Here is a 27,342-nt window from a genome sequence, read left to right as displayed (position 1 = left end):
TGCTTAGGAACTTGGGGTCCTCTCCCTCTCTCTCTCCCACCACTTGCACGCTCTGTCTCATTCTCTCTCATAAGTGAATAAATCTTAAAAAAATAAATAAACTTGTTTGGTTGGGAGCCCTAGTGGGAAGAAGGGAAGAGCAAGCCTCTTGTATGATTTGGTCTTTTCTTTGTCAGAGGAAGAAATACCCCCTCTCTGCTCAGAGGGAGGAAAGATAGAAAACTTATCTGGCTGCAGAAAGATAAGGGGAAAAGAGCATGCTCAGCCTTGATGGCTCATGGAGGCCAGGCCCAAGTATCAATTGACTTTCGTCTTTAATTGCTGGACAGTGTGAGGTGGCAAATCCAGTTTGGGGCCTGACGTGAGAGTGATGAGTAAGTGCCACCTGGGCGTTGTACAGAAAGAGAAGGCCAGAGCTACATGGGGCCCCTGACCAAGGCAGGAAATGCCCTCAGGGGTGGAACAAGTTGGCGAGTGTCCAAACATGCTGTCCCAGCTCTTCCCACCTCCTGGGCCCCATCTGTCCCCTCTTCCCTTCCCTGTCTAGGCCCTGTTCACCTGTAAATGCCCTTCCCAAACGTGTTCAGGGAATCTTTCCCAAAATTCCATCTTATAGCTACATCTATATGATCATTTATTTTCCACACTATACATTTTAGCATTTAATTAGCTGGAATGAAGCATTTTTACTATATACTATCTATAGATCGTATTTTAAATAAATTAGCTGCTGGGCCATGAGGATGCTTCGAAGTATCCTGGGAAGGACCAGCTGATACCCTGCAGATTTCGCATAAAGGGAGCTGTTTATGTACATCTTGTCACCTATCCCAAGCCTAGCTCTTAGTTAGCTATGCTTATTCAGAAACCTCATCTCCACAATTTTCAGAGTATTTTGGACTTGGACTACTGAGTCACCTCGAGAAGCTCCCAGAAGTGGGTATGCAAATTAGAATGCTAGTTTATTAATTGGGAAGACTTGTGACCATCACCATCATGCAGACTGTATCCTGGCCGAGCCACATAGGAATACAAAGATCCAGGCAGCTCATGCTTGGCAAAGTGGGGCATGGAGTGGTGTGTGTAATATAATGGGGTTCTCTTGACGTCTATGGCCTTCTCATCAGTGGAGAGATACTTGCCAGATAGACCAGTACTCCAGTCAGCCTGGCTATCTAGATCTTTTTGGCCAGTGCCTTGGGGGCAGTGTCTACCTGATAGGATTTCTCCATTTCCTCTTGCATAATTTTGCTTATTTCTATGTTTTAAATTTTTTACTTATTCATGAGAGACACAGAGAGGCAGAGACACAGGCAAAGGGAAAAGCAGGCTCCCTGTGGGGAAGCCTGATGCAGGACTTGATCCCAGGACCCTGGGATCGTGACCCAAGCCAAAGGCAGACACTCAATCACTGAGCCACCCAGGTGCCCCTAGCTTATTTCTGTTTTACTTAGCTCCCAGCTACGTAGTTTTATTTGTAAAAGTTAACCACTATACAGTTTCAGGGTTGAAGGCCAGGCCATAGGGATAAGTGCTGTATGCAAATTAAGAGGATTTAGCGAAGAAACAAGATCGCTAATCACAGATGCTTGGGGAAGTGAAAGACCCCAGATTGGCCACTTATGGCAAGCCCCTTTGTGAGCATAGGCATGAAGCTGTACTAAGGCACTGCTTGCCTTGGCTGTCTCAGATCAGTTAGCCTGCCCAAATGGCCTCTTTGGAATTAAAGGGCTCTCTGTGATCTCTGGTCAGGCTCCCTCACGGCTCATCTTTAGTAAGCTACAGTCTCTAGGTGACCCGGTGCCAAGGAGTTGTGACCCTCATGGGCTTTGGAGTAGGGTGGACTTGGTTGAGTCCTGGCTCCACCACCCAGTAGATCGATCTTCTCTGTATTTGGGCAAGCACTTTGACTATTTCAAGCCTCAGTTTCATCCTTGGTAAATTGGGGATAACCACTCACAGGACATGTGTAGAAAACACCAAGCCCTGTACCTGGCATCGGCTTCTTATCTGGCTAGTATGAGCTCTGAAAGACAGGTCGAGTTCAGTCAAGGATCCACATTCTCTGCCGAATTGGGCCTCTGGCTTCCCCATTAGTGCCACTGATGTCTGGCCAAAGGACAAGGCTGTAGGGACCCAGACTGTCTCAGAGGCTTAGAAGGAAGTTGCTCATCGGTGCCCTTGCTGTGGTTTGTTCAGAGGTGAGGACACAGCTGCTAGTCCTCACCTTTCCGCCAGCTCTGGGGGAGGGACAGCCAGGTTTGAGGCTTGGCCTGAATAGGCATCCAGAGGGGAAAGAAAGGTGAGGTCTTCTGGGAGAGGAAGAGGGTCATTTGGGGGTGCCTCAGAGGTGTATAGGGCCCTCCTCAGGAATTTGAGACCTGTGATATTTTCTTGTAGAAAGCGTACTGCCCTTCTATCCGAGTGGCCCACCCCCTGACATCAGCAGAATGGAAGCACCTGGAAGGTGACATCACTGTTGCCCACGGCAACACCTCCACCTTAAGGCAACTGAGAGGAATAAGAACCACTCCAACTGTAGGACTGATGTTGAAGGGAAGGAGCATAGAAGGTGTGACATCCCAGGTGTGTTTCTCAGGGGCTGGGCAAGGGGGGCAGGTAGGGGCTGCATTTTCAGAGGTCTGGGCTGTGAGCCAGTTGGTGGTAGGCCTCTGGGCCTTGGGCTTGGCCCAAGGGAATAGAGCTCAGTGCTGAGACCAGCAGTTTTGTGTAGTTCTCAGAGTTGTGACTTGAAGCAAAGAGTATGACATCTTACAGTAGCTTCTGGCAGCTTCCATGGCCTTGGGTTTCCCTTCTACAGCCTGATCTGGTGGGGGAGAGTGGTAGGTAGGGGAGCAGTGATAGGGTGATCAGAAGAGTGGCGTTCCCATTTTCTCCACCCTCACCCCCAAAGGAAAGTGGGAAACAAGGATGCCCACGTCCTGGCTACAGGAACTGACTTAAGAGAGACTGTCCATTCATTGCTCGAGTATTTCTTGTGCTCCTGCAATGTGCAAGGCAACGAATGTGCTAGGGATTCATTGACCTCATGGAGCTTTATAATCAAATGCACGCAGAGAGAAGGAATATCTGGGATCCGCAGCTCCAAGAGCTGGTACAGCTGGGAACAGAAGCAAGGTCGCACAGCTCACCTCTTGCCAGCTCTAGCACACCACAGTTTCAACTTGGCTTAAACTAAAGCTACAGAATCCCTTCCTCCCCAGTAGTTCATGCAGGGGTTCGGAAGTGGTTGAGATACATCCAAAATTTGGAGAGTGCATTAGAGAAGATGGGCACAGGTATCAACTGCGTCCTGCCAAAGAGCAGAATCCCACAAAGTCTGAGTGTCAAGAAGTGAGAAGACACCAGGCCAACCACCTACTCCAGGTCTTCTGCTGTGACTCACTCTGGTATTAGCAGTTAGGGCTCAGTTTCTCAACCGGTTAATAGGGATAATAGCAGCCAGTACCAGAGAATGAATATACAGAGCACTTTAAAATCCTCAGATAAGGATTTTAAACCTTTTAAACCTAAACTCAGGTGGCCCAGCGGTTTAGCACCACCTTCAGCCCAGGGTGTGATCCTGGGGACCTGGGAGCGAGTCCCGCCTCGGGATTCCTGCATGGAGCCTGCTTCTCCCTCTGTCTGTGTCTCTGCCTCTCTCTCTCTGTCTCTCATGAATAAATAATAAAATTTAAAAATAAATTAAAAAATAAAATCCTCAGAAGTCCTGGGAAAAAATAGAAAGCCCACAATTTTCAAATGACTCTCTTCCAGGTGAATGGCAGAGTGGGGCACTCGCTGCCCAGGAGGAGGGCTCAGCTTTGGAGCTGTCCTGGGCTACTCCTACTTTCTCCCCCAGGTCATTTGCCTTAAGTGGGTAACAGGAGAGTTTCCTTCTAACTAACCTGCACCAAACCATAGGGAGGGCGTTGTCATAATTCTAGCCCTGCTTGTTGGTACAAAACCATGTGCTCATAACAAACTGTTCTCCTGGGAGCCTGTTTCAATAGCCTTCTCAGTAGCAGTCAGAGGACCCGCCTCAAGTTCATGAAAAGGTCCTTTGTTTGCTGAGACTTTGTTCCCAGTCAAGTGAAGAGGCTGGAGGCTGAGGAGTGTGGGACTGCAGTGAGCCTGGGCTGGTGGGCATGAGACAGGGGATGCCGAGGTCTTACCCCTGAGTGCCCCCCCAAAATGCCACTTTCTTCCTGAGGCCTCCCCACAAAACACACTGTCCAGTGTCCAAAGGGCCCTCCCTCCCTTTTCCCAATACACTGCCCTTTTGGCTGAAAAGCAGTCTCAGACATCCCAGGTCGCACACCCAGAATCTCTGGGTGGGAAGGACCTTGAAAGCTCATTAAGACTGATTCCCTGCTTCATATCCAGATTTCACTTAAATTGTCACCTGCCTTGCCTTAAATGGTACAGGGAAGCCCAGAGGCACTTGTAATATTTCACAGATAATTAGGTCACTGAGCAACACAACATCATGGGAAAACCAGAGACTTGAAAGTCAGTCCTGAGTTCAAATTCCAAAGCTGATAATGAGCAAGTAGCCTCTCCAGTCTTTTTTCTTAAAGATTTTATTTATTCATGAGAGACACACAGAGAGGCAGAGACATAGGCAGAAGGAGAAGCAGGCTCCATGCAGGGAGTCCGAGGTGGGACTCGATCCCAGGACTCCAGGATCACGCCCTGGGCCGAAGGCAGGTGCTAAACCGCTGAGCCACCCAGGGATCCCTCCAGTCTGCCTCAGTTTCCTTATCTGTAAAATGAAGATATTGCCTCTCGTAGAGGCTTATTGTGCAGATGAGACTCAAAGCATTTTGCAGAATGCCTAAATCTTAGTAAATGTCACACTTGGGCTGCTACTTTTTAAACTCTCCCATGGGGCATCAAGGCCACAGGGCCAGTCTGTTCTTTTCCAGAAAGGGAAAACTGCTTGCCATTTCATCAAGCGGTGCTTTTCTGCTTCTTTTCCTGAATTTGCTTCAAATCCCATATCCTCCATTTATCTTACATTCCTGTAAGACTCTCAAGCAAGGAAGTGAGCGTCAAAGGGAGAAGCAGCTGGTGGTCAGATAAACTTGTGTTGGGGTTCATTCCTGGGCTGTGTTCTTGGTAAACTCGGGCGGTGAGTCAGCCTATGGTTCAGCGAAGGCTGTCCAGACCTGAAGTGGCTGAGGTCTGTCTCTGGGGGCCTGCATCTGAAAGAGTTTTTGCTCACATTCCCCAAGGCACTTACCACTGTCAGCACTTTGCTTTTCTGACTGCAGAGCGTTCCCAGGAAGAAAAAACTTAGAAGTTACTTAGTCAGGGATCTCCCACTACACCCCCATTTCAAATTCGTGCTCCTGGGAGTAAAAGCAGTGAGGTTTTCCCCCCAGTCCTGACGTCATTCATTCACTCAGCAAGCATCACAGGGTGCCTGCCCTGTAATACCGGACATCAGGGACTGACAGTGGTTTCTCCTTCTAGCTGCTCCGAAGGACCTAGAGGAGGGTCAGTGTTGATGCTGCCAGATTGGGGGGTGGGGGTGGTGGCAGGCTGTGAGCTCCCCAGGTGCCAAGCTTCCTGTCTCCCTCTGTGGCAGACCCTGGGGCCTTTGGAGAAACAGGGAGGCGGAGGAGACAACCAGGCCAAGCCCCCAGGCATCTAGAGTGCCGCAGGGATGCGGGTCACCCCTGTTTCCCCAGCAGAGTCCCTAAGATACAGGAGCAAAGCAAAGGGGAGCCCTGGCCTTATGACCCATACCAACGCAGATAAGCGTGTCCTTTAGGGAGCACGACCATGTATGTGACCACCATGCCCGTCGTTACCGCCCGTGAGAGACTTGGGGTTCAAACCCGGGCCCTCTGATTCCGGAGTCTGGCCTCTTCACTGCTGTACACTAAGCCTCCGCCAAGTGTTAAGCTCTCCTGAGCTGAAGCACCTTGGGCTGTTTGTTTCTGGGTGGCCTTGGGGCGGAGTATGTCCCCGGGAGGGAGGTTGGCAGTGTCAGCGGCTGCCCGCTGCCCGCCCCGGCCTGACCCGCTGGTACCTGCCCGTGGTTCGGGCACACCCACCGCGTGCCCGGCGCAGCCTCGGGCAGAAGCCAGGGCAGAGCACAGGTGTCACCCTGGTCCCCTGTGGCTGCCTCCTGTGGTTGTCGGTGTTTTGTCTAATTCAGGGGAAGGGGACTCTGTGCAGCCATAGACGATTCTGGGGGTAATTTTGCCCACTTCCTGGCCTACAGTCTAGGCCCTCTGCTTTCCTGGACGGGGAGAACGGGTTTGCCCTGACGGAGGCGGCCCTGGCGTGGGAGGGCAGGCGGGCTCTGGGCCTGTGGTTCAGCCCAGGTGCCTGCAGCAGAGCGCAAGCAGAGAGGCCCGCTGCAAGCTCTGAAGTGTTTAACTACTGGGTTGGCCTCCATCTTGCCTTTGTGTCTCTTTATAAAGATGAAAGGGGTTTGCAGGCTGTGTGTGTGTGTGTGTGTGTGTGTGTGTGTGTGTGTGTGTGTGTGTGTACATGCAGGAGGCCCAGAGCTCTTCCCTTCCCCACCGCCTCCCCCCCCAGCCCTGCCCAGCTGGGGCCCAGGCATTGTGTCCAGTACCGCCCCAGCCACAGGGGACCAGGGTGGGAGACAGCCTGGGATTTCACTGTGTGGGGGCCAGAAGCCCTCAAGCCAGGATGTGAGTGAGAGGGAGCCCGATGGGGACTGAGGAGGTAGGGAGCTGGCCTTTCTGTGGCCATAGAAAGTCCTGGGCGCCCTTGCCCTCCCCGGAGAAGCCAGGTCATCTTTATGAGCTAGTCTGTTCTCCAGGGGATCACCAGGAAGGTGGCGCCCAGCAGCCTGTTTCATTCCATCCATCCCCAGCTCATGTGTGAGAGGGGAAGCAGGGTGGTGGTGGAGGCACGGCTTTGTCTCCACTTTGTTTGCCTTCATATTTTCTCTCTGGTTCCTGCTCAGCCCCTCAGATACCCTCCCCATGGAGGCAGCATGTTTGCTGCTGTTGGAGCCTGCCCATGCTGCCCGTCCACTACTCTGCTGGGAGGCTGGGGGTATAGAGGACACAGGGTGCAGGGAGAGAGGGGGGACAAGCCTGGGGAGCCTCGGCATCCCCCCTGACGTGGGTGTTCATGTTCCTTCCCAGCTGGTGCTCCTGTGGGCGAGATGGGGCCCAGAGGTGGAGGGAGATTCAGGGAAATACTAGCTCGAGCCTAGCCAGCATGTGGTGGTAGATGAGGGCTGCTTCGTCGTGGGAAATGGTCACCTGTGTGTTTCCGCTGGTCACATGTGATTTCAGGTCCAGAAATGCCAGGTGGGAATCTGGGGACCAAGGGAGACGCTTCGGTGCACGCTCGCAGTAGGAAACGCATCCTTCCCTAGAACGCAGGACTTGTGCGATACCTTCTTTTGAAAGCGGGTGTGTCTCCAGAGCGCAGGATGTGAGCGCACTGGTGGGTCCCCAGGATGCATGGGTCCATGGAGCATGGAGCAGGCCACCTGTTTGGTCTCTGCTGGGCACTTCGGGGGATGTCAGGACAAGCCTTCCTGGCTCCGGGAGTCATGGGGTAACAGAGCTCAGGCAACTCACTGTGATAAAAGAGCAGGATGGGGTGAACCAGGTGGAGGGCAGGGTCTGGAGCTGTGGGCCTAGCATGGCCTCTGGCTCCCCTGTTCTTTTCCTGTGAGACCTTGAGTGATTTTTCCACCTCTCAGCTCCAGGGGCTCCTGCCTGTGAGGTGGGGCCGCTGTTCTCCTGAGCTGAGCTAACTACAGAGGGAGGCGGGCAGCAGGGCGGGGGGTGGGGGGGAGTCCCTGCTATCGGACCTCTCTGGCGATGCCATCTGCACAAGGCACCAGGCTTAGCTGTACTCAGAAGGGCTTAATACAGATGCCATCTGCTCCTGCCCGCCCCCCACCCCAACTCCAGCTTGGTCTCCTCCCTTTCAAGAAAGAAGGATCTGTCTCAGGAGTTAGGGGTGGAGAGAGATGGGGAAGGCCCTTGGAGGCAGTTTCTGAGGTGTGCTTGCTGTGAGGACCATTGAGTAGGGTTTGGGTTGTGTGGTGTGGACACGGTGCAGGGAATATGGGGCAGTGTAGGAGGTGTTCGGGGGCAGTCAGTAATCTGAAGTAGCCAGGGCAGGTGGGAAGGGAACGGAGGGGACCCCCAAGGCTTGGTGGGACCAGGCCCTGAACATCAGTCTTAAAGCTCTGACCTGTGTCACATGGAAATTAGAAACCAGTGAGATGGAGAAAGGAGAATTCCAGGGAAGAGGAGGCCACCTGGGGTGGCTGGGCGTTAGGGAGGGCTCAGAGGAGCCGATTCCAAAGGCTCATGCCAGCCAGGATGGGGAGCCCCCAGCTTCGGCTTCGGTGCAGAGGAAAGGCTGCCTTAGAGGTAGCTGGGGATCAGAGTGGGACGAGGAAGCTGTGTTGGGCTTCGAGACTGTGTTGTTCTCTGAGGGCTGCTTTGACAAAACACCATAAACTGGGGAGTGAAACAACAGAAAGGACCCTCTCAAAATTCTGGAGGCCCGATCTGAAATCAGGGCCACACTGCCTCCGAATGTTCCGGGGGGGCTACTCCGTTGTCCTGTCCAGCGTGCCGTGGCTGTAGGCCTTCCAGGCTGTGGCAGCTTTGCTTCAGCCTCTGCCTCTGGCTTCCATCACCTTCTCCTCTGTGTCTGTTTGCTCCTTTTCCGTCTCTTTATAAGGACACTTGTCACCGGATTTAGGGCCCACCCAGGTAATGCAGGCTGAGCTCATCTCAAGATCCTTAATTTAATTACATCTGTAGAGACCCTTCCTTCCAAGTAAAGTCACATTCACAGGGCCTGGGTGTTAGCATGTGGACCTACCTAACTTTTGGAGGGTCACCATCCAACCCACCACAGGAACTGTTGGATTCAAAGTTCCCTGGGGGAACAGGTGAAAGAAAGCTGGATGTGGGCCCGGATGAAAGGCTGCCAGGGGAGCCCTTTGCTGTCTCTGGGGCCTGCCAGGCCTAAGCCTCTGAGACTCCCCGGAGTCCGTCTGTCCCAGGACACGGTGATTTCCCATGACGTGCTATGGGGACAACAGACACCGTGTCCTTCCTGGGAGATTGATGGTTTCCCTGCCTTCTCCATCTGTTGCTTGCCAAGGGATATGTATGGGCTGCTGATGGAAGAGCGGGAACAGGAAGGATGTGGGCTCTCCCACCCACGGCAGCCGAATCCAGGCCCCTGTCCTTCCTGCGCTCGGCTGGTCAGCTGCCTCACCCCAGACCAGAGGAGGGGGCTGGCTTCCTGATGACTTTTTGAACCTCTCCCCTCTGAAAGTGGGCCTTGAGGAAACTTAGTGCTTTGGCCGATGTGACTTTGGCTGGTGTGACTGGGCACCCCCTGTGAGTCTGGCCAGTGCGGCCACGGGGCGATGACAGCAGAGCTCACCTTGGTGAGAAGGCTGTTCCTTTCCCAGCCTAAACTTTGCCATGGGCTCTCTTCTACTGGGCATGGCAGGGAGGGGAGTTTTCTCTCCTCCCTGTTCTCTCCCCCACCCCTACCGGGGTACAGTCTTGACCCCTGCTTCTTCTGAGCCCAGGTCCCTGCTCACTCAGGTCCCCTGGGTTAGGGATGGGCGGTGGGGGTCCAGTTCTCCAGTCCTGGGGACCGTAATACCAAGTGCTCCTTAGTGCACACCCTTTAGGCCAGTTTGCTTTCTTCTAGTCCCTGGAGAGGCTGTGGAGAAGGCCTGGCACATAGCCAGCCCTCATAAATGCCGGTTATGATTATTCTGGGGGCGGCTGCTGGGATGACTGGGAGACGCTGGAATACAGTCAGGACCGGGTTTGAGGAGAAAGGTCGAGCCAGGGGGGCTATTTCAGGGAGTCCTATTCACAGAGGAAATAGTAGATGGTCCTATTGCCAAGGAGGAAGAGTGAGGAGAGTCCCAAGGTCAAGGACAGCCTTGAGGATGCTGAGGAAGTGGGGAGTTCCAGTGAATAGCAGAAAGAAGGCACATAAAGGGGGCTTGTGGACCAGGGCCCATGGACTTTAGGTGGCCCACTGACATACTTTGTGTAGCTTCCATGGTTTTCAAAGAATTTTTGAAATAGCACCCAACATTGTAAAATTGAGGGATGTTGATAAAATCCAGATTTCTGGCTTCTCTTGGGGGAAAAAAAATAGATCATGCCATTCTCCACACACAGCACATGCCATGTGGTGCCTCTCCCCTTTAGAAAAAGCACGTGGGCCCCATTTGACCCCATGCGCATCACTTGGATCTGTAGCATCTACAGCCTTGACCATTTACTATGGTCACCTCTCCCCTTCCCCACCCCTCCCCCACGTTTGGTCTTACAACCCCTGCCTTCAGGAAGGGTGACTGAAAGCAGGTAAGGGAAGGACCTCAGTGGCTGTGAGGGTGGCAGGTCTGAGGAAGGTGAACTTGGCTGGAGGCCAAGACAGAAGTTCTGCTGAGTGGGAGGAGTGGGGTGAAAGGTAATGGAGGTGGCTGTAAAGACATGGAGAAGAGGAGACACTGGGGGCTCAGAACCTCACCCTTCAACCCATTTCTCAATTACGCTTTGTTGGTTCTCTTCCTTCCTCTTTCCTCACTTCCTTTCTTTGCCTGTCCTCCATCTCCTACCCAGGCTTGAGGCCCCAGGCCCCAGCCCCCTCTCCAGTGCTGCTCAGCCTTTCCCCTACCCCACCTCCTCCATTTGGGGTGCAGGCAAAGAGGAACCTCAGCAAGAGATGCCCTCATTGTGTCGTGGGCCAGGCTGCAAGGCCTTTCTCCTCTCCTGTAGGAGACTCCTGTCCTAAAAGGGTGGGAGCCATCTAGGATGAGTCTGTTTACACCGCACCCCCAGCCCTGAGGGGAAGAAGGAGTTTGTGGAGACATGTCATCCCCGCAGTGGCCATCTCCTCCCTAATGCATGATAAGTCAGCTCTGACTGGCATACTGGGCGCCTGCTGCATGCCCTGCCCGAAGCCTGGTGCCCTGGAGGAGGCGAGAGGACATTCAGCTTTGGGAACTTGCTAGAACTGTAGCCAGGAAGGCAGGGACTGGTGGGCAAAGTGACACAAGGGGGAGCGGGAAGGTGGCCTGAGCTGCAGGAGTTCTGAGATGGGCGAGGGAGGCCTGCCGGTGAGAGCCACAAACCCCTTCCTTACTCTGCATGTATTTTGTCCTCCCTGAGGAGGGGCCGCTGTGCTGGGCAGGGAAGCTTGTTTGACGGCAGGGCGCAGCATGGGCTGGGCTAGAAAGCAGCATGGAATCAGGGATCAGACAAGCCAGACCCCAGGAGAGCCTCACCAGGGCTTCAGACAGACTGCTTGCTCTCTTGCTCTCTTGCTCTCTTGCTCTCTTGCTCTCTTGCTCTCTTGCTCTCCGGGGCCCAAACTCCACCCCCAAGACAGACACAGGGTCAGACTCCTGCTGTGCATCAATAGTCCTTTCCTACAGTAGTTTCCCGATGATCTGAGTGGTTGCCGCTGGCCTGGCCGTGATACCTGGGAGGTGGCAGGGCTCACTCATCCCTGGGAGGATGGAGGGAGCACTGAGGGAGGGGGACAGGCTCCCTGCAGACAGGGAATCTGAGAAGCCACACAGTGGGTCTTTCTTCACAAGGTAGGATGTTGCGACTATGGAACTAATGTTCCGAGAACCGAATGACAAAATATACTGAGAGTGCTTAGCTTCATGCATACCGGCTGTTGCAGGGCACCTGCTGCCACTTCTCTGGCCTGTCTGTCTCTCCATGTGGGATTCACCCCACCAGCCTGAACCACACCCTCCCCGCCCCACTCCTGCTCAGAGGAGTCTCCTTTTTAGGTCTCTTTAGTTTCCTCATCTGTAAAATGGGGCTTAGACAAGCATACACTAAATTCTGACTTTCTTAAATTTGTGGCTTGATTTCCCCCAAACAGTCCTGTACTTTGCCAGCTGGGACTGAGAAAGTCCAGCTCAAGACCAGGCACACAGCCCAAAATTAATGACAGCTCTGTCTTCTTTGGCCTCTTCCTCAGAGGGTGCAGAGTCTCAGCAGTGGGAGAGGGACCCAAGAAACCCCCCAGGATCTGGGCTACAGGTGGCTTCCCCTGCCATCAACCCACCTTCCTTTATTCTATTTATAAGGAAACCACTCAGCTGTTCCTTTTAGCTCTGACGATGATGCTAGGGCCAGGGCCGCTTGAGCTAATTGCATCTGACAAGCTGCGTGGGGCAGAGCTCTGGCGAGCTGCAGGATTCTGGGCTGCAGGGGCACCGCAGGAGCCGCACCCTCCTCCTGCTGGAGGCCTGCCTGGCTTGGGCAGGGCTGGTTCTCAGACTTGAGTGGGTGCTGGAACTACCCACAGGGCTCCTTGCGACATAGGTGCTGGGCCCCAGCCCTGGGATTTCTGATCAGCAGGACTGGGATTGCATCTGAGCATTTGCATGTCTAAGTTCCCAGATGATCACGGTGCTACATTTTGAGAACCACTGTCCCAGGGGACTGCTGGCTGCTGAGAAATGGGTCCTGGGCACCTTTGCTGCTGAGGCCACAGCCACCCAGCCCTGAGTGGGGGTGGGTGGGTGACAGGTCAGGAGGGGTGTTGATGACCACGCGGGGCTGGACAACAGGCTTTGACTGCTCTCACCGATGTGGAGCCAAAAGCTAGCACAGCCACGTCTCCGCGGCAGGGGGGACATAGGGAAGGTCCACAGACATGGAGGGGTCCCCAAAGAACAGAAACGAAACTCCCTCTGCATTTTCATAGCCTACAGCTCATGTGCCATTAACGCTCCCCAGCCCATTCAAGTCCTGTGAGGCCCTGGTGGCTGTCTGCCTCCACATGTGGGTTGTGGCGCTCTCCGTGCCTGGGATCAGGCTGGGCTCGTGGTCCTTGTGCATAGTAGGTGCTCTGAAAACACAGCAGGGTGGAAAGAACGTGGACTTTCTGGGTGGAAACAGAACAGACTGTATCTCAACCCAGCTGTGCCTTTTCTAGTCGTGTGCTAGAGAATTGCTTCGTCTCTTGGGTTTGGTTAACAGGTTTGTGAAACAGGGATACCACCTACCACTTGGTCACAGTGCACCCAGCACAGCCTAGTGAGGGTTTGATAAACAGAAACAAATCTCTACTAGACAACTCCTAGTGGCATTCACTGGATTAAGCTCTGATTGGGGTGCTGGAGGGCTCTGGGGGATGCAGGAGTGATCGACCCCAGGGGATAGGGAGGGTCTGAGGCTTCTGGCCAGGCACAGAATAAGGGTCTGAGAAAACCAATGGTCCAGGCTGACCTGACCATCTGCAGCCCTCTGCCCCAGCCCCTGCTGCCTCGTGACCCTGGCTCTTTGCCAGGCTAAGTTTAGCTGTGACCTGCATGGGCCACCACACTCTGTGGGCAGGAGCGGGGGTGGAGAGGAACTCAGCAGGTTTCCTGCTGCCTTCCTGGCAAGCAGACAGACAAAAGCCCGAGGAGTGACCCAAGTTAATTTTCAAGCCAAACCCAACTGGATGCTCAGGCCACGTGTATGGGGCAGCCTCATGGGGTGAGAGCCTTGGGCCAAAACAGAAGTGGACAATTTGAAATTGAGAGGAAAGGGGCTCTTTGGGAAGGGGTGTGTGTGTGTGTATACATGCATGTGTATCCACAGTTTGGGGAGAGGCTCCCAGATACCTGCCTGTCCCTGTGGTCTCCAATAAAAGTCACACCACTCTGGTTCCTTCTCCTTATTCTTCTGGCCCTGTGGCCCCCAGGGCAGTGTTCTCTGTGGCTTGGTTTGGGGAGGGGAAGTAGAGGTTCCAACTTTGCCCCATCTAGTGAGCACTGAGCAGCCACAGCCTGTTCCCCACCCCTTAGGGTGCCATAGGCAGAGCTTGCCTGCCCAGACGTTAAAAGGAGCAAAATGACAACTGGGATCTCATCTGATCCCTGAGAGGGAGTTGACGTGAGTCAGACTCTACCTCCAAGAGGATCCAAGGCTCCAAAGGCTTCTCCCCTTTGCTGAGGGGCAGGGTGGGCAGAGTGACATGCCAAGGGACAGCTATGCTAGAGGAGCATTTTGTGCTTTCAAAGCACTTTTGAGCGTGCTTTCCTCCGCACCCCTTAGCACTTGGCAGGGCTGGGGTGCTTAGCAGGTGAGAAAACAGAGGCCCATGGAAGCCTAGAGGGGAGGAGCTAATGTAGGGCATCCACTCTGTGCTAGGCACTGTGCCAAGCACCTGAACTGGATTATCTCCCTTAACTCAGCCTTCCTGGGAAGGAGGATCTTCTCTTAGCTCCATCTCAAAGGTAAAGCAGTGGTGCCATGAAGCAAGACCACTCGGCAAGGATAGAGTCACGTTTCAAACCCAGGCCTGTCTGTTTCTATAGCCCAGGCTCCTTCCACTTCGCTACCTCATCTCCCTCATGCTCGGGTGAGTCTTGTAACCCTACTGTCAGTGTTACTGTGGGATGCTTGCCTCCTGCCAGGGTACCTGGTAGGGGCATCTGCATGGCCCATCAGGAAACTGTACAGGCAGGGCCCTTGCGTTTCCCCATCCCATCTCCGAGACCCTTTTATAAACTTGCTCAGGGGCAAGGATTTCGCTAAGGGCTTTATATGCATGATCTTGTTCAAGCTTTCCAACATCAGGTATTATTCTTTCCATTTCACAGATGAATAGACTGAGAGTCTAAGAAGTTAGGTGGTTTGTCCAAGGTCACAGAACTAGTATGTGCCCATGCTGGGTTCTGGAATCCAAAATCTATCCTCCTAACCCTTTCCATACAGAGTTGATGGCTCCATTTGGTCTGGAGCTCTGAACCTTGCCTGTCCCAGTGCAAGGAGGCCATTACAGCCGTTGCACAAGGCACGAGGATGCACACAGGTAGCCCCGTGGAAGCTGTTGGGGAAAGAGGAGGCTTGACGATGGCACTATTCCCCAATTGCTGGCATCCTACCCTGAGTTGGTGTGGAGACCAACATCCTGGGTCAGGGGCCACCCAGGACTATTACTGTGACCTGTCAGGGTCTGCTATGCCCAAAGGGGACTGCCTATAGTACAGGGACCCTCAAGGGCCTCAAAACCTCCAAATTCTCTCCCAGCTGGCTGCTGCCTGGTGCTGTGCACTGCATACCTTTATCTTAAAACCCTGATCCACGTTCGGAAGCCAGCCTCGTGGCTTTGCCTTGGACCACCCTGGCAAAACTTTCCATTGATGTTTCTCTTGTGTGGAAACCAGGGCTGACCTGCTTCTGCAATTATCCAGCAAGCCACTCCTTGTCTTAGGGAAGAAAAGCTGGCTAGCTTCCCCCTGGACTTTTTCCTCACCCCACACCCCTTCCGATCTGACTTCCTGTACTTTCTCCTGTCCTCCCTCTCCTCCTCAAGTCCACCTCTGGGGCCTGAATATGTGTGCACGCTGAATTCTGCTACCACTGGATCCCGCTTTTGGTTCCTGCTCGTTGTCCAGCTATGTGTGGGATAGAATCGCATCTGAGAAGCAGGCTTTACCCACCTGTGGCAACCCGGGTCGTGTACATCCTGGCACTGCTGGCTAGAACCTGCAGAGCTGTCTTCACCTGATGACACACACCTGTTCTTGGCACCATTAGGGTAAGAACCAGAACAAGTGGTTGGAAGGGTGTAAGTGCAAGGTTAGGGAATGGGGCTCAAGCAATGTGGAGAAGCGCGTGTTGGCATACAAGGCTGGGGGGTGGCCAGGGGAACCTTCTGTGTCTTTTGTAGTCCAACAACAACCTCATTTGGCCATTTGCTCTCCTAGCGGAGGTCCCAGGCAGAAAGGGGGCAGGGCAAAGCATGGGAAAGGCCCATTGTTACTTGGCAAGGTTCCCCTCTGGGAGAGGAGAGGGTATAATGTGAGGCCTACCCCATAAGACTGTGCCTCTCAAACTTTAATGGGGATGATATTAAAATGCAGATTCCGGTTCAACAGACCCAGGATGAAGCCCCAGGTTCAGCGTATGTAAAAAACTCCCAGGATTATAAGGGGTGGCTTGAGATCTAAAAATCCATTTATCCTGGAGGAATGGCATGTGGAGACACAATTTTAAGAAGTGAGATTTAAGTTTCGACGACTCATGAGAGTAAAGGAAATCCAATGACTCAGTCACTCTGGTTATATCCAAGATTGCCCTGGGGAGAGACCTGGGAAAAGTCCAGGAGGTCAGTGTCTGAATTTGGATGAGGCCTTATAGATCAGAAGGAGAGGTGTGCTGTGGGGGAAGACAAGGACCCAAAACTGGTTCAGAAACACTTGCCATTCAACCAATGTATGCTGTGCACCATCCACGGTGCTGTGTATGCAGTTTGCATAGGTCACCACATCCCTCAATACTGCGCCCTGTGGTTACTACATATAGCTTTCCTCCTGTCCATTAAGGAAAATGGGTCTCAGAGAGGTGTGTTAACATGTCCGAGGGCACACAGCTAATCAGTGACAGAGCTGGCCTTGGAACTCAGCCTTCTTATTCTTAACCACTAGGTTTTATTGCCTCGAGCAAAGTCATATTCGCTACGGCATTCACTGGGGGGAGGTGGGTTGAAGTGTAGGAAAACAGCTCAAACTGACTTAAAGCAAAGCAACTATGGACTTACATGACTTTATGAGTCCAGAGACAACAGCTTCAGGCATAGCTGGATCCAAGGAGTCTGCTTGTATCTATGTTGGCATCCCTCTCAAGCAGACCCCCCTTTGCGGGAGCTGGAGAGCCATGAGCAGCGATGATCCTGCTCCCTGGCAAACCTAGGCCCCAGGGCCGTCTTTCTCCCCATCGGCCCCAGCACATCCTATCTCTCTGTGTCTCTCACATTGGCCGGAGTGAGGTCCTATGCTCCTCCCTAAATCCACACTGTGGAGACAGGGGTGTGGAATAGTTTGGGCCTGGGTTATATGTTCACCCCTGTAGCTGGAGTTGGAATTATCCCCACCCGATCATGGACAGGGACCACTGAAAAGGATTGGCTCCTGGCCAAAGTGGGTTGTGCTTCCAGAAACAGGACAGCTTCCATGGGTTGCTTAGCCAGGATTGCTGGTGTGTGACTTTGTAGTTCCCTCTTCCAAGGCTGCACTGAGACACAGCAGTGGGGGAGGAGGGAGGGGACTGCAGGCTGAGCGGGAGAAGACCTGTAAGACAGTCACCAACGCAGTGGGACAGAGCTTGGTGTGACGGTCTGGGGAGGAAGTGGCACGGAGGGAAGCTCGGTGTGACCACTGATCTGTCTCTCTGTGTGGCAGGAAAGTTCCAGCCATGGCTCTGGGGCTCTTCCGGGTGTGTCTGGTGGTGGTGACAGCCATCATCAACCACCCACTGCTGTTCCCCCGGGAGAATGCCACAGTGCCCGAGAACGAGGAGGAGATCATCCGCAAGATGCAGGCGCACCAGGAGAAGCTGCAGCTGGAGCAGCTCCGCCTGGAGGAGGAGGTGGCCCGGCTGGCAGCTGAGAAGGAGGCCCTGGAGCACATGGCAGAGGAAGGGCAGCAGCAGAATGAGAATCGCACAGCCTGGGACCTGTGGAGCACCCTCTGCATGATCCTCTTCCTGGTGATCGAGGTGTGGCGGCAGGACCACCAGGACGGGCCTTCCCCGGAGTGCCTGGGCGGGGACGAGGACGAGCTGCCCGGCCTGGAGGGCACCCCGCTCCGGGGCCTCACCCTGCCCAACAAGGCCACCCTCCACCACTTTTATGAGCATTGCATCCGGGGCGCCACGGCCGACGCGGCCCGCACCCGGGAGTTTGTGGAAGGCTTCGTGGATGACTTGCTGGAAGCCCTGAGGAGCCTCTGCAACCCGGACACGGACATGGAGCTGGAGGACTTCATCGGCGTGGACAGCATGTACGAGAACTGGCAGGTGGACAGGCCGCTGCTGTGCGACCTCTTTGTGCCCTTCATGCCCCCCGAGCCCTACCACTTCCGCCCGGAGCTCTGCTGCTCCCGCCGCTCGGTGCCCTTGGGCCGCCAGGGCTATGGCCAGATCAAGGTGGTCAGGGCCGATGAGGGTGCGCTGGGCTGCATCTGCGGCAAGACCACGCTCGGGGACGACATGCTGTGTCTCCTCCACGGCAGGAACGGCGCGGCGCGGCCCGGCGGCGAGCTGGAGAGCCTGCTGTGCGCCGGAGACGCCCCGTACCTGGACACGATGCGGGTCATGAAGTGGTTCCAGAGGGCCCTCACCCGGGCCTGGCACCGCATCGCCCACAAGTACGAGTTCGACCTGGCCTTCGGTCAGCTGGACCGCCCCGGCTCCCTCAAGATCAGGTTCCGCTCGGGGAAGTTTATGCCCTTCAACCTGATTCCTGTGATCCAGTGTGACGACTCGGACCTGTACTTCGTCTCCCACCTTCCCAGGGAGCCCTCGGGGGAGGCCCCGGCGTCCAGCACTGACTGGCTCCTGTCCTTCGCGGTCTACGAGCGGCACTTCCTCAGGGTGACCTCGAAGGCCCTGCCCGAGGGCGCCTGCCACCTCAGCTGCCTGCAGATCGCCTCCTTCCTGCTCTCCAAGCAGAGCCGCCTGACCGGCCCCAGCGGGCTCGGCAACTACCACCTGAAGACGGCCCTGCTGCACCTGCTGCTCCGCCGCCGGCCGGCCGACTGGAGGGCCGGGCAGCTGGACGCTCGCCTGCGGGAGCTGCTCCGCTTCCTGGAGAAGAGCCTGCTGGAGAAGACGCTCCTTCACTTTTTCATTGGCAACCACAAGGTGCCCGACGGCATGGGACTCCCGGAGGCCGTTCGCCGGGCCGAGCCTCTCAACCTCTTCAGGCCCTTCGTCCTGCAGCGAAGTCTCTACCGCAAGACGGTGGACTCCTTCTATGAGATGCTGAAGAACGCGCCGGTGCTCGTCAGCGAGTACTCCCTGCACGTCCCCTCAGACCACGCCGGCCTGCCCCACAAAGCTGCGGTCTTGTAGAGCATCCAGGACCCAGAGGGCCAGGGCGCGGGGCATCCCACGTGTCCACACCCCGGGGGCATCTGCAGGCCCTGGCCCAGGACGATGGTGGGCTCTGTTGGGCGCATGGCCCAGCCCACCAAGGAAGCCAGGCCCCGCGGCACGGAGGAAACAGAACCCCAAGCCGGAAGCCGGTTTGCCCTCGTGCCACCGGGGCCTACCGATGAGGCTGTTGTCTGGGTCTGGTCGATCCTTTGCAGCTTACTTTTGGATCACCCCATATGGCCAAGGTGACAACAGAAATACTCTCTGGTCACTGAGGTAAAGACAGCACGAACATCGACTTGGGTGTGACTTTTACATTTACTTGAATATCAACAGAGGGTCTACAGGAGTGCTGATGGGGACACGTGTTGAGACCCTGCACCCTGACAGGATGGGACAGTTTTGGGAGTTTGCAACCTTCCATCTCCAGCCTGCACAAGAGGGGCCCACCTGTGGCTGCCATTTTTTAAACTATTTGGAGAAAAGACATAGGAGAAGTCCAAGGCCCAGAGGGGCCAATGTCTTTGTTGCACAGAAGTGGGTACTTGGTGGCAGAGAGAAGTTTCGATCAGCCACTTTTTTAGCTACGTGTCTCGCTCAAGGTGCGCCCCCTTCTCCCCACCCCTTCCCCCAGGGTGCTGTGCCCTGAGTGGCAGTGGTGCCACACACCATGCTAGGGACAAGCTCCAACAGCTGGTCTCTGATCATCTGTGTGGTGGGGGAGGGCAGATACTGAAGATGGAAGCTGCAAGAGACACAGGGTGACTGGGGCAAAGGGTGGAACCTTGTGCCCAGGGTGCTGGGCTCTGCCTCTGATGCCCAGTTCAGAGAAAACAGCAGAGCTGAGAAATGAGGGATACCATAGCACTGAGTTTTCCTCAGCAAGATCCCAGTCCTAGAGCCGAGCACGCCTGGAGGCAAGAGGATACCCAGCTCCATCTATGGGCCCCAAGACCTGTTTGTTCCAGTGGGGCGCTCCCACCGCATAAGAACCCCCCTTTCTGGATGAGCCTTGGCAGCCACACAGATGACCAAGACCCAGAGATACTTGGCTGCCTGGGAACATGCAAGGACAGCACTGCCAACCCAGCCCCTGAGCCCCGCAGAGGTTACCTGGTCACTGAGCAGGCACCAGAGCCAGCAGTGGGAGCGAGCCTATCTCCGGGCCTGTGTAGGGGGGTTGGGAAGCCACTCCTCCCCCACCTGTGGCTTCACTGGCCCTTTGGGACTTTCTCTCATGACACTGCCTCATTACCCTTGCAGCAAGCCAAGAACGCCTGAACCAGCTCTTGGGATCTGCTCTGGGGTTCCAGCTGGCCATGCCTGCCAGACAGCATACCCAGTTCCACAGGGGTGTCAGGCTCTCCGTGAGGATCCTGTCCCTTCCCTAAGGGTGCTCTCACCTGGCCCCAGGGTTCTGGAAGATGGATGGTTTGCCTGACAGGGTTCACTGGCAGCAGGAGGCTCGGCTGTGATGGGGTGCTGAAGCCTGTAGGAACCATTCCACGTGAGCTGCAGTCAGACCGTGCAGACTTGGGTGTCCCCAGCACCACAGTGGCCCGGTGCTGCCAGGAAGGATTAAGCTCACATGGCCCTCAACAGCAGCCCACACCCCCATTCAGTTGTGATGTGTTTCCAGAATCAGGGGGGAATTTCCGTATTTATTATTGCCCGTGCCTTGCCTTTCCCCTTTCATCCTTATCTCGTTGTGCTTAGAGGAGACCCCCAGCCAGGAACCAGCCTCCAGAAGCTAAGACCAAACCTGAACCTCCCTCGGCTTCCCCTTGGCTTCCAGGGGAAAGTTCACTGAAAAACTACCTTCTGGCCCCTTGTTTATGCAGAGATGACAACTTAGCGGGACGGGGGGGATCTTTTTTGTACCAAAGCTGCTTCTGAAGCAGAAAGCAGCAGGGCTCTCAGTGTTTCATGCTGCCTTATTTATATTAAAGGAAGAATTAAATTCTTGCAAGAAGTAGAAACTGGTCACAGTGTTTGTTTTAACTTCAGGAAGTCTGTGAGATTCCCAGGGCAGAGTTGGGGAGCAGGGAGGGTTTCCTGTTGACCAGCGGAAGCTTTCACTCCCTTCTGATTCTTGGGCTTTCAGGAAACTTTAAAAAAAAATAACAAAATAGAACATTTCTAGCCCATCTCTGAAGCAGCCTGCAGAGTTCCAGAAGGGGAACGTGGTGGCTGCCTGCACCAGACCCGATTTCACAGAGCTCAAAGTGCAAACACTTGGGGACCTACAAAGGAACACACAGCTTGTGGTTTTTGAGGAAAGAGATTATCTTTTAAGTGGAGGCTTTAGTACATGAGGGCATTTAATAGGCTTTCCCACAGAGGACACCCAGGCCTCTTTCTCTGAAGAAGCTCTCTCCTTTCCCAAGCATGCTTGACCTCTCTGGGCATCCGCTCACTGCTTGCTGCACCTCTTGACAACGCTGAAAGGAGTACAGCTACGAGGCCAAGACATCGAGTAGGTTGGGAAGGGCCAAAGAAGGATGGAAACACACTGCTCACTGGTCCAAAGGAAAAGCCAGCTTAGAGCCTGCTTCTCCGGCTGTGGCCCCGCACTACGTGCCTGGGTTTCACACGGGTGAAGGCTTCTGGCCACACTGCAGACTTGAGTGAGTCTCTAAGAGTCCAGCACAAGAATCTGCATTTTGCCAAGCTCCCCAGGTGATTCTGAAAGCCCAAGAACCGCTGCTACCTGGGCGGGGATGTTAAGGATTAGGCCCTGCCTGAGAGAGCTTCTGAAATATGGATAGGACCTGAGCAGGAAAAGTGTTCCAGCCAGAACCATGGAGTGAGGGTGGGAGAGCATGATAGGTGCAGGCAACATTGAAGTAGCACCTATTTTGTGCCAGCCGCCCTTCTGTGTGCACTTACGTATCTTAACTCATTTCATTCCCATGTCAACCCTATGATGTGGGTGCTGTTAAAATCCTCCCATTTTCCAGAGGAGGACGCCGAGGCACAGAAGGGTAAGCAGCAAAGCCAGGGCTGAACCCACACAGGGCTGGTGTATATGTGGACAGATAATGAGAAGTTTTAGCACATGAGTTTGAAGATGTTGGGGCTGATCACAGAAGAGCCTTCGAGGCAGAGCCAAGGTAAACTTGCACTTCATGCAACAAGCCAAGGTGAACCATTGTTGATTTTTGAGTGAGACAGTAACTAGATTTACCCCAAACCTCAAAGTCCCTAACTATGTGATCAGTGCTGTGTCAGGTGCTGCAGGGATTTATGGCCCGCATCCAGGGTGGGGTCGGTGGCATCTGTGGCAGGGTCAGTGAATGTCCCGGAAGTTCTAACTGAAATCACCTCATAGGCTGTGATTCAGAACATTCTCATGCTCCACGTGGTCTCCATCTCATGGGATAGAGCTGGAAGGTTGTTTGTTTTGGCTTGCAGACCGGGAGCAGAGAGCGCCAATGACCACTTGCCTTGTCCCCACCCTACTTCACCCTCCTCTTGCCTTGCCCCGGGACCCCCACCCTGGGAAGGGCATCTTTTTGAATTAACTTTTCTCATTGCCATCCAAAAATAGCTTGTTTTTCTGATTACTTTCTCTCTATATAAAAACAGTAGACTCATAATAAAAAAATTCAACCAATGACAGAAAAATTAAGTAACAGACAAAAGCACCCACCCCTTACTTTTCTAGTCATTACCCAGCCGGAACCAAGATGAAGTCTCTTGTGTATCCTTCCAAAATTGTTCTGTGTTTGTATCACATGTGTGCATGCATCCCTTTCCCTTTTATATAAATTGCATCCTACCATCTAACTTTTCTTAGATACCATTTTTCAACATTTGATTCTACCCTATTTTTCAAAATAGCTGCTTACTATCTCCCTGTATGTGCAGACATACCCTAATTGACCCAGCCTCTCCTACTGAGGGACAGTTACATGTTTCCACTTTTTTTGCTATTACAAACAACACACCAGTGAACATCTCAGGGCATAAAGTCTGCTTTGAAGTGATCCTCCCTCCTGGTCATTGCTATAATATGTACTCACCAACTTGGTACATATGGATTCACCACCAAGTATCTTACCATATTTATTCCATCATTATGACTCCAAAGCAAGGAAAAGGCATTTTTAGCCAAGTACTGAACCACCCAGCTTGTGTTCTACCCTGGGTCAGGTGCTATGTGGGGAATAGAAGTGTAAGACGAGGGATCTGTCCCCAAGGACATGAGTCTTTTGGGAAAGGCAAAACTGATGGCCCAAAAATAAGCCAGAGAACAGCAGAGAGTGTTAAGTCTTTGAAAGTGAAATTATGTGGCTCTTAAGGCCTGCATGGCAAGAGAGAATTCGAGGACCCCCAGGTCAGCTTTGAGTTTGGGCTGTAACAGTCTCAGCTCTCAGGAAAAGGTGAGGAGTCCTCCCAAAGAAAATCAGATCAACTTGATTGTTTTCCTGTCCCCAGATGCATGTGTTCTGTTCATTTGTGCTCAGGGCTACTTTGTTTCCTCCTGTACAATGTGGGGCCCCTGCTTTCCTAGTATAAGTGGCATTTCTATTCCTTTAATGTTCCTCTGCAGCCCCACAAAGAAACCAGGAAATAAAGCTGTCAACAACAAACTCTCTTCCAGCAAGATGGAAGTGCATAAACCTCAGAGATGTTCGAAGACCTTTCTTCTTTTCTTGCTGGGAAAAGGTAGGTCTTAAAAGTGCCAAATGAAATTTTCAGGACAGGGGTGGGGTCGGAGGCTGGGAAGAATGTGCTCCCATCTGTTACTTTAAAACCCACTGATGAGTGATCTCGTAGGTCTCTCTTAAGGTAACTTTATTTAAAATAGAAACAGGGATCCCTGGGTGGCGCAGTGGTTTAGCACCTGCCTTTGGCCCAGGGTGTGATCCTGGAGACCCGGGATCGAATCCCACATCAGGCTCCTGGTGCATGGAGCCTGCTTGTGTCTCTGCCTGCCTCTCTCTCTCTCTCTCCTCTCTCTGTGTGTGTGGGTGTGACTATCATAAATAAATTTTTAAAAATTAAAAAAAAATAAAATAGAAACAAAGCTAAGACCCACTTCCCACCACTTCTCACAAGCCTCTCTTGGGCCTGTCTTCCCACCTGGCCAGAGATGACTCACACAGCCCCCAAGGCCTCACTATTATTTCTGAAGAGTAGACTGGATTATGTTGGACCAGTCTCTCAGGATGGTGGTTGGACCTCCAGTGGCTGATGGTTGTGTTGGGTCTCCTCCAAAAAATCGTGGCTAGTGTTGAACCAGCCAAGGACAATGAGTCAGCCTATACATACCCCCTCACCCCAGGAATCTGGGCTAACCAAGATGACAGCAGAGACCTTAACTAGAGCCAGATGCAGGGCCAAGGAGGTTGGTGGCAATCTGCCCTCTTGATATCCCAAGCTTTGTCCAGGCCAATTCCTAGAAGCCCTCTCCCACACATTTTTGTCTTCCTTGCAACATTTTATAATCTGACCAGCCAAGGGAGCTACTGAAGCCCCACCCATCCAGTACCAGACTTCAAGCAGCACTATCGCTCAGCCTCAACATTCCATGACCCAGGAAGAGACAAGAAGTGTGGACCTCTGCCCTATCTCCATGTACCCACTCAAAATGGAGCCCCACGTGTGAGGCACTGCCCACTAGATACCCAATTTCTCCCATGACAAAGCCATACAAAGAGCAGAGAGTCAGATTCCAGACCATATAAGTACCACAGGCGCTAAGAGCCTGGGCTCTGTGTTCAGATCCCAGCTGTGCCATGTCCTAGCTCAGCAAGTCTCATAATTTCTATGAGCCTAGGTTTTGCTTCAGTTTCTTCTAGAAGATGGGTACTGTCCACTTCATAGAGCCATTGAGAAGATTGAGTAAAATGGTCACAAATGAAGCACTTAGCTTGGGACTTGGACAATAAAACCAAAACAAGCAGAACAACAACAACAAAAAAACATAAACAGAAGGTTTTCTATTCTGACTCTACCTTGGTTCCTTCCTCTGCACTCCTGAAGCCTGGCTTTAGGCTAGGGCTTCACAGAGCCCCAGTGAGCTCTTCCTCTGGCTTCCAGGTTAAGCAGCTCTTGCTGCCACTACATCTGGGATGTCCACTCCCCACCCCATACCTGCTACCATCAGACTGTCTCAGATAAAGTCCCCAAAGGGGACCTTTCTCTTTATCAAGTGAATGACCAACTGCCACTTATTTTAGGATGGAATTTTAAAAATAATTCCTGCCCTTACCATCTATACAGTTTCTAATTATTTATCCTAGTACCTTCCTTCTATGGCAGAAATGCACAGAAGCATGCAAATACACACACACTCACACACAAAGACTTAACTAAATCCCTGAGCATAACCCAAAAATTCCACAGCCATAATCCCAGATTCATCAAAAGCTGCTCCTGCTAACAGATCATCATCCTAGGTCCTGAAACCCATCTTTTGCTCCTAGGAGACAGTCGGCTCAGGCTACCTGGGGTGGGCTACACGTCAGAGTCTGCCTCGATGGCTTTGTCCTGGGCCTGACAGGCTTACAAATGCTCTTTCCATCCTGCCTCGATGCTAGGGAGCCAGTTGACTCTTGATTTTTCAGCTACACCCTCTAGTGAGGCCCTCTGCCACCGACAAGGAAGCAGGCCAGCCAGGGGCCTCTATCTACATGGGGATTCTTGCAGTGCTGGGTCCTTGGGAAGAAGTGACAAGACACAGTATTGCTCCTGGGGCGCCTGTATGTTCCCTGCAGCACTCAAGCTACCTAACAATTGTGCAGGCCTTCGGTCATTTCAAATCCCTCCTACTTAAACACACTTCAAGAGACAGAGTAGCCGGATTCTGAGTACTTCTCCACAACACGGGAAATGGTATTTATTTTAACCTTCCTCAACAGTGTAGCAAGATCCGGGGACTCGGTGATCAGCTTGGAGGGCTAGGAAAGGGAGGAGGAGACAAAAGTCCCGGCTTCCAAGGGCTCACAGGTCATTTGAAATTAAACCCACCTGCACGGAACCAGAAAACACTCCGAACCATGAATCACTTTGTTCCACAAAGTCATGGGAGAATGGACACAGGTCAAGTTTGATCTTTTGCAGAAGTCTCACCATGATAACAGGGTTGCCTGCCACTCACTGGGCATGTACCTGGCAGGTGCTGAGCCCTTTCATGGATGGTCTCATCATTCTTCAACAACCCTATGAAATAGACACTTCATGGTCCCATTTTACAGATAAACTGATGCTCAGAGAGGCTAAGCAACAGAATTTATTTTTTTTAAGATTTTATTTATTTATTTACAAGAGACAGAGAGACAGAGACACAGGCAGAGGGAGAAGCAGGCTCCATGCAAGAAGCCCAATGTGGGACTCGATCCCAGGACTCCAGGATCATGCCCTGAGCCAAAGGCAGGCTCTAAACCGCTAAGCCACCCAGGGATCCCCTAAGCAACAGAATTTAATGAGTGGCCGAGCTAGGATGTGAGCGCAGTGTGCCTGACCAAACAGCTCTATTCTTACCCATGCTGGTACACTACCTCTTTGCACAAAGAATTTTCATCTGAACTTTGCAAGAGAAAAGGATGGTTGAAAAATAAAAATGAAACAACCAGATGCTATTCTGAGGAAGACTGTAGAGTGGAGGAAATAGCATTTGCAAAAGGCTAAAGAGCTCTGAGTAGCCAGAGGTGAGCAAAATGTTTGAAAAAAAAACAATGTCCAGCCTTCCAGGGATTCACAAAGGAAGGTAGTGGGAAATGAGCCTCTAAGGTGGGCACACTGTCCAGTTTGTGGCAGGGGGAGGGAGAAAGGGACTGAAGCTTAGTCAACTAGAAAGCCCCAGGCAGCCTGGGTGGCTCAGCGGTTTAGCGCCGCCTTCAGCCCAGAGCGTGATCCTGGAGTCCCAGGATCGAGTCCCACGTCTGGCTCCCTGCATGGAGCCTGCTTCTGCCTCTGCCTGTGTCTCTGCCTCTCTCTCTCCTCTCTGTGTATTCTCATGAATAAATAAATAAAATCTTATAAAAAAAAAGAAATAAAGAAAACAAGAAAGCCTCCTACCCCCTCGAGCAGGATATTTGGTTGTTTGTGAAGATTTTAGATAAATGGAACCAGATCGACATAAACCATGAGAGTAAAGCTTGGTTCTGAAGGCAGAGCAGAACAGAACTCCTGCATCAAGATGGCCATTGACTTTGACAAAGGAAATGTGGACCAGGCAAGACATGAGAGTGAGGAATCAGGTGGAGAGACACCCCACGCACACTCTGCCACTCCCACGTGCCACCAAAGCTCCAGAGAGCAATGTGGAGGCACACGCAGAAGAAACATTCCAGCTTCTACCTTATAATTCAGATTTAATCCACCTGAACAGTTAGTGACTGTATTGTCAAAGATGAGAGAAATTGAGAGCTAGAAGCAATTTCACGTAACACTGATTCACCATCTGCCCCCCAAACCTTCCCGCCCCCCCCACCAC

The 27,342-nt window shown here is 53.0% G+C and overlaps 1 protein-coding gene across 6 annotated transcripts in view; it reads left to right on the top strand.

Annotated features, from left to right (window-relative positions):
- ITPRIP (inositol 1,4,5-trisphosphate receptor interacting protein) overlaps positions 1-27,342 on the top strand; it is a 34,455-nt gene that overhangs the window by 3,875 nt on the left and 3,238 nt on the right. The window contains exons 2-4 of one of the 6 annotated variants that reach the window (XM_072739943.1): positions 2,401-2,586; positions 15,334-15,558; positions 17,201-20,875. In XM_072739943.1, coding sequence (XP_072596044.1) covers positions 17,214-18,872 — 1,659 coding nt within the window. In that variant the 5' untranslated portion in view covers positions 2,401-2,586; positions 15,334-15,558; positions 17,201-17,213 and the 3' untranslated portion in view covers positions 18,873-20,875. Of the gene's footprint in view, positions 1-2,400; positions 2,587-2,615; positions 15,559-17,200; positions 20,876-23,451; positions 23,568-27,342 lie in introns of those variants that run through there. The other 5 variants (XR_003234188.2, XM_025993352.2, XM_072739946.1 and 2 more) reach the window with 5 other exon arrangements.

The sequence above is a fragment of the Vulpes vulpes genome, chromosome 15 (assembly GCF_048418805.1).
Source record: "Vulpes vulpes isolate BD-2025 chromosome 15, VulVul3, whole genome shotgun sequence".
Taxonomy (NCBI): domain Eukaryota; kingdom Metazoa; phylum Chordata; class Mammalia; order Carnivora; family Canidae; genus Vulpes; species Vulpes vulpes.
The sequence above is the reverse complement of the archived record's forward strand: the minus strand, read 5'-3'. Positions and strand labels throughout refer to the sequence as shown.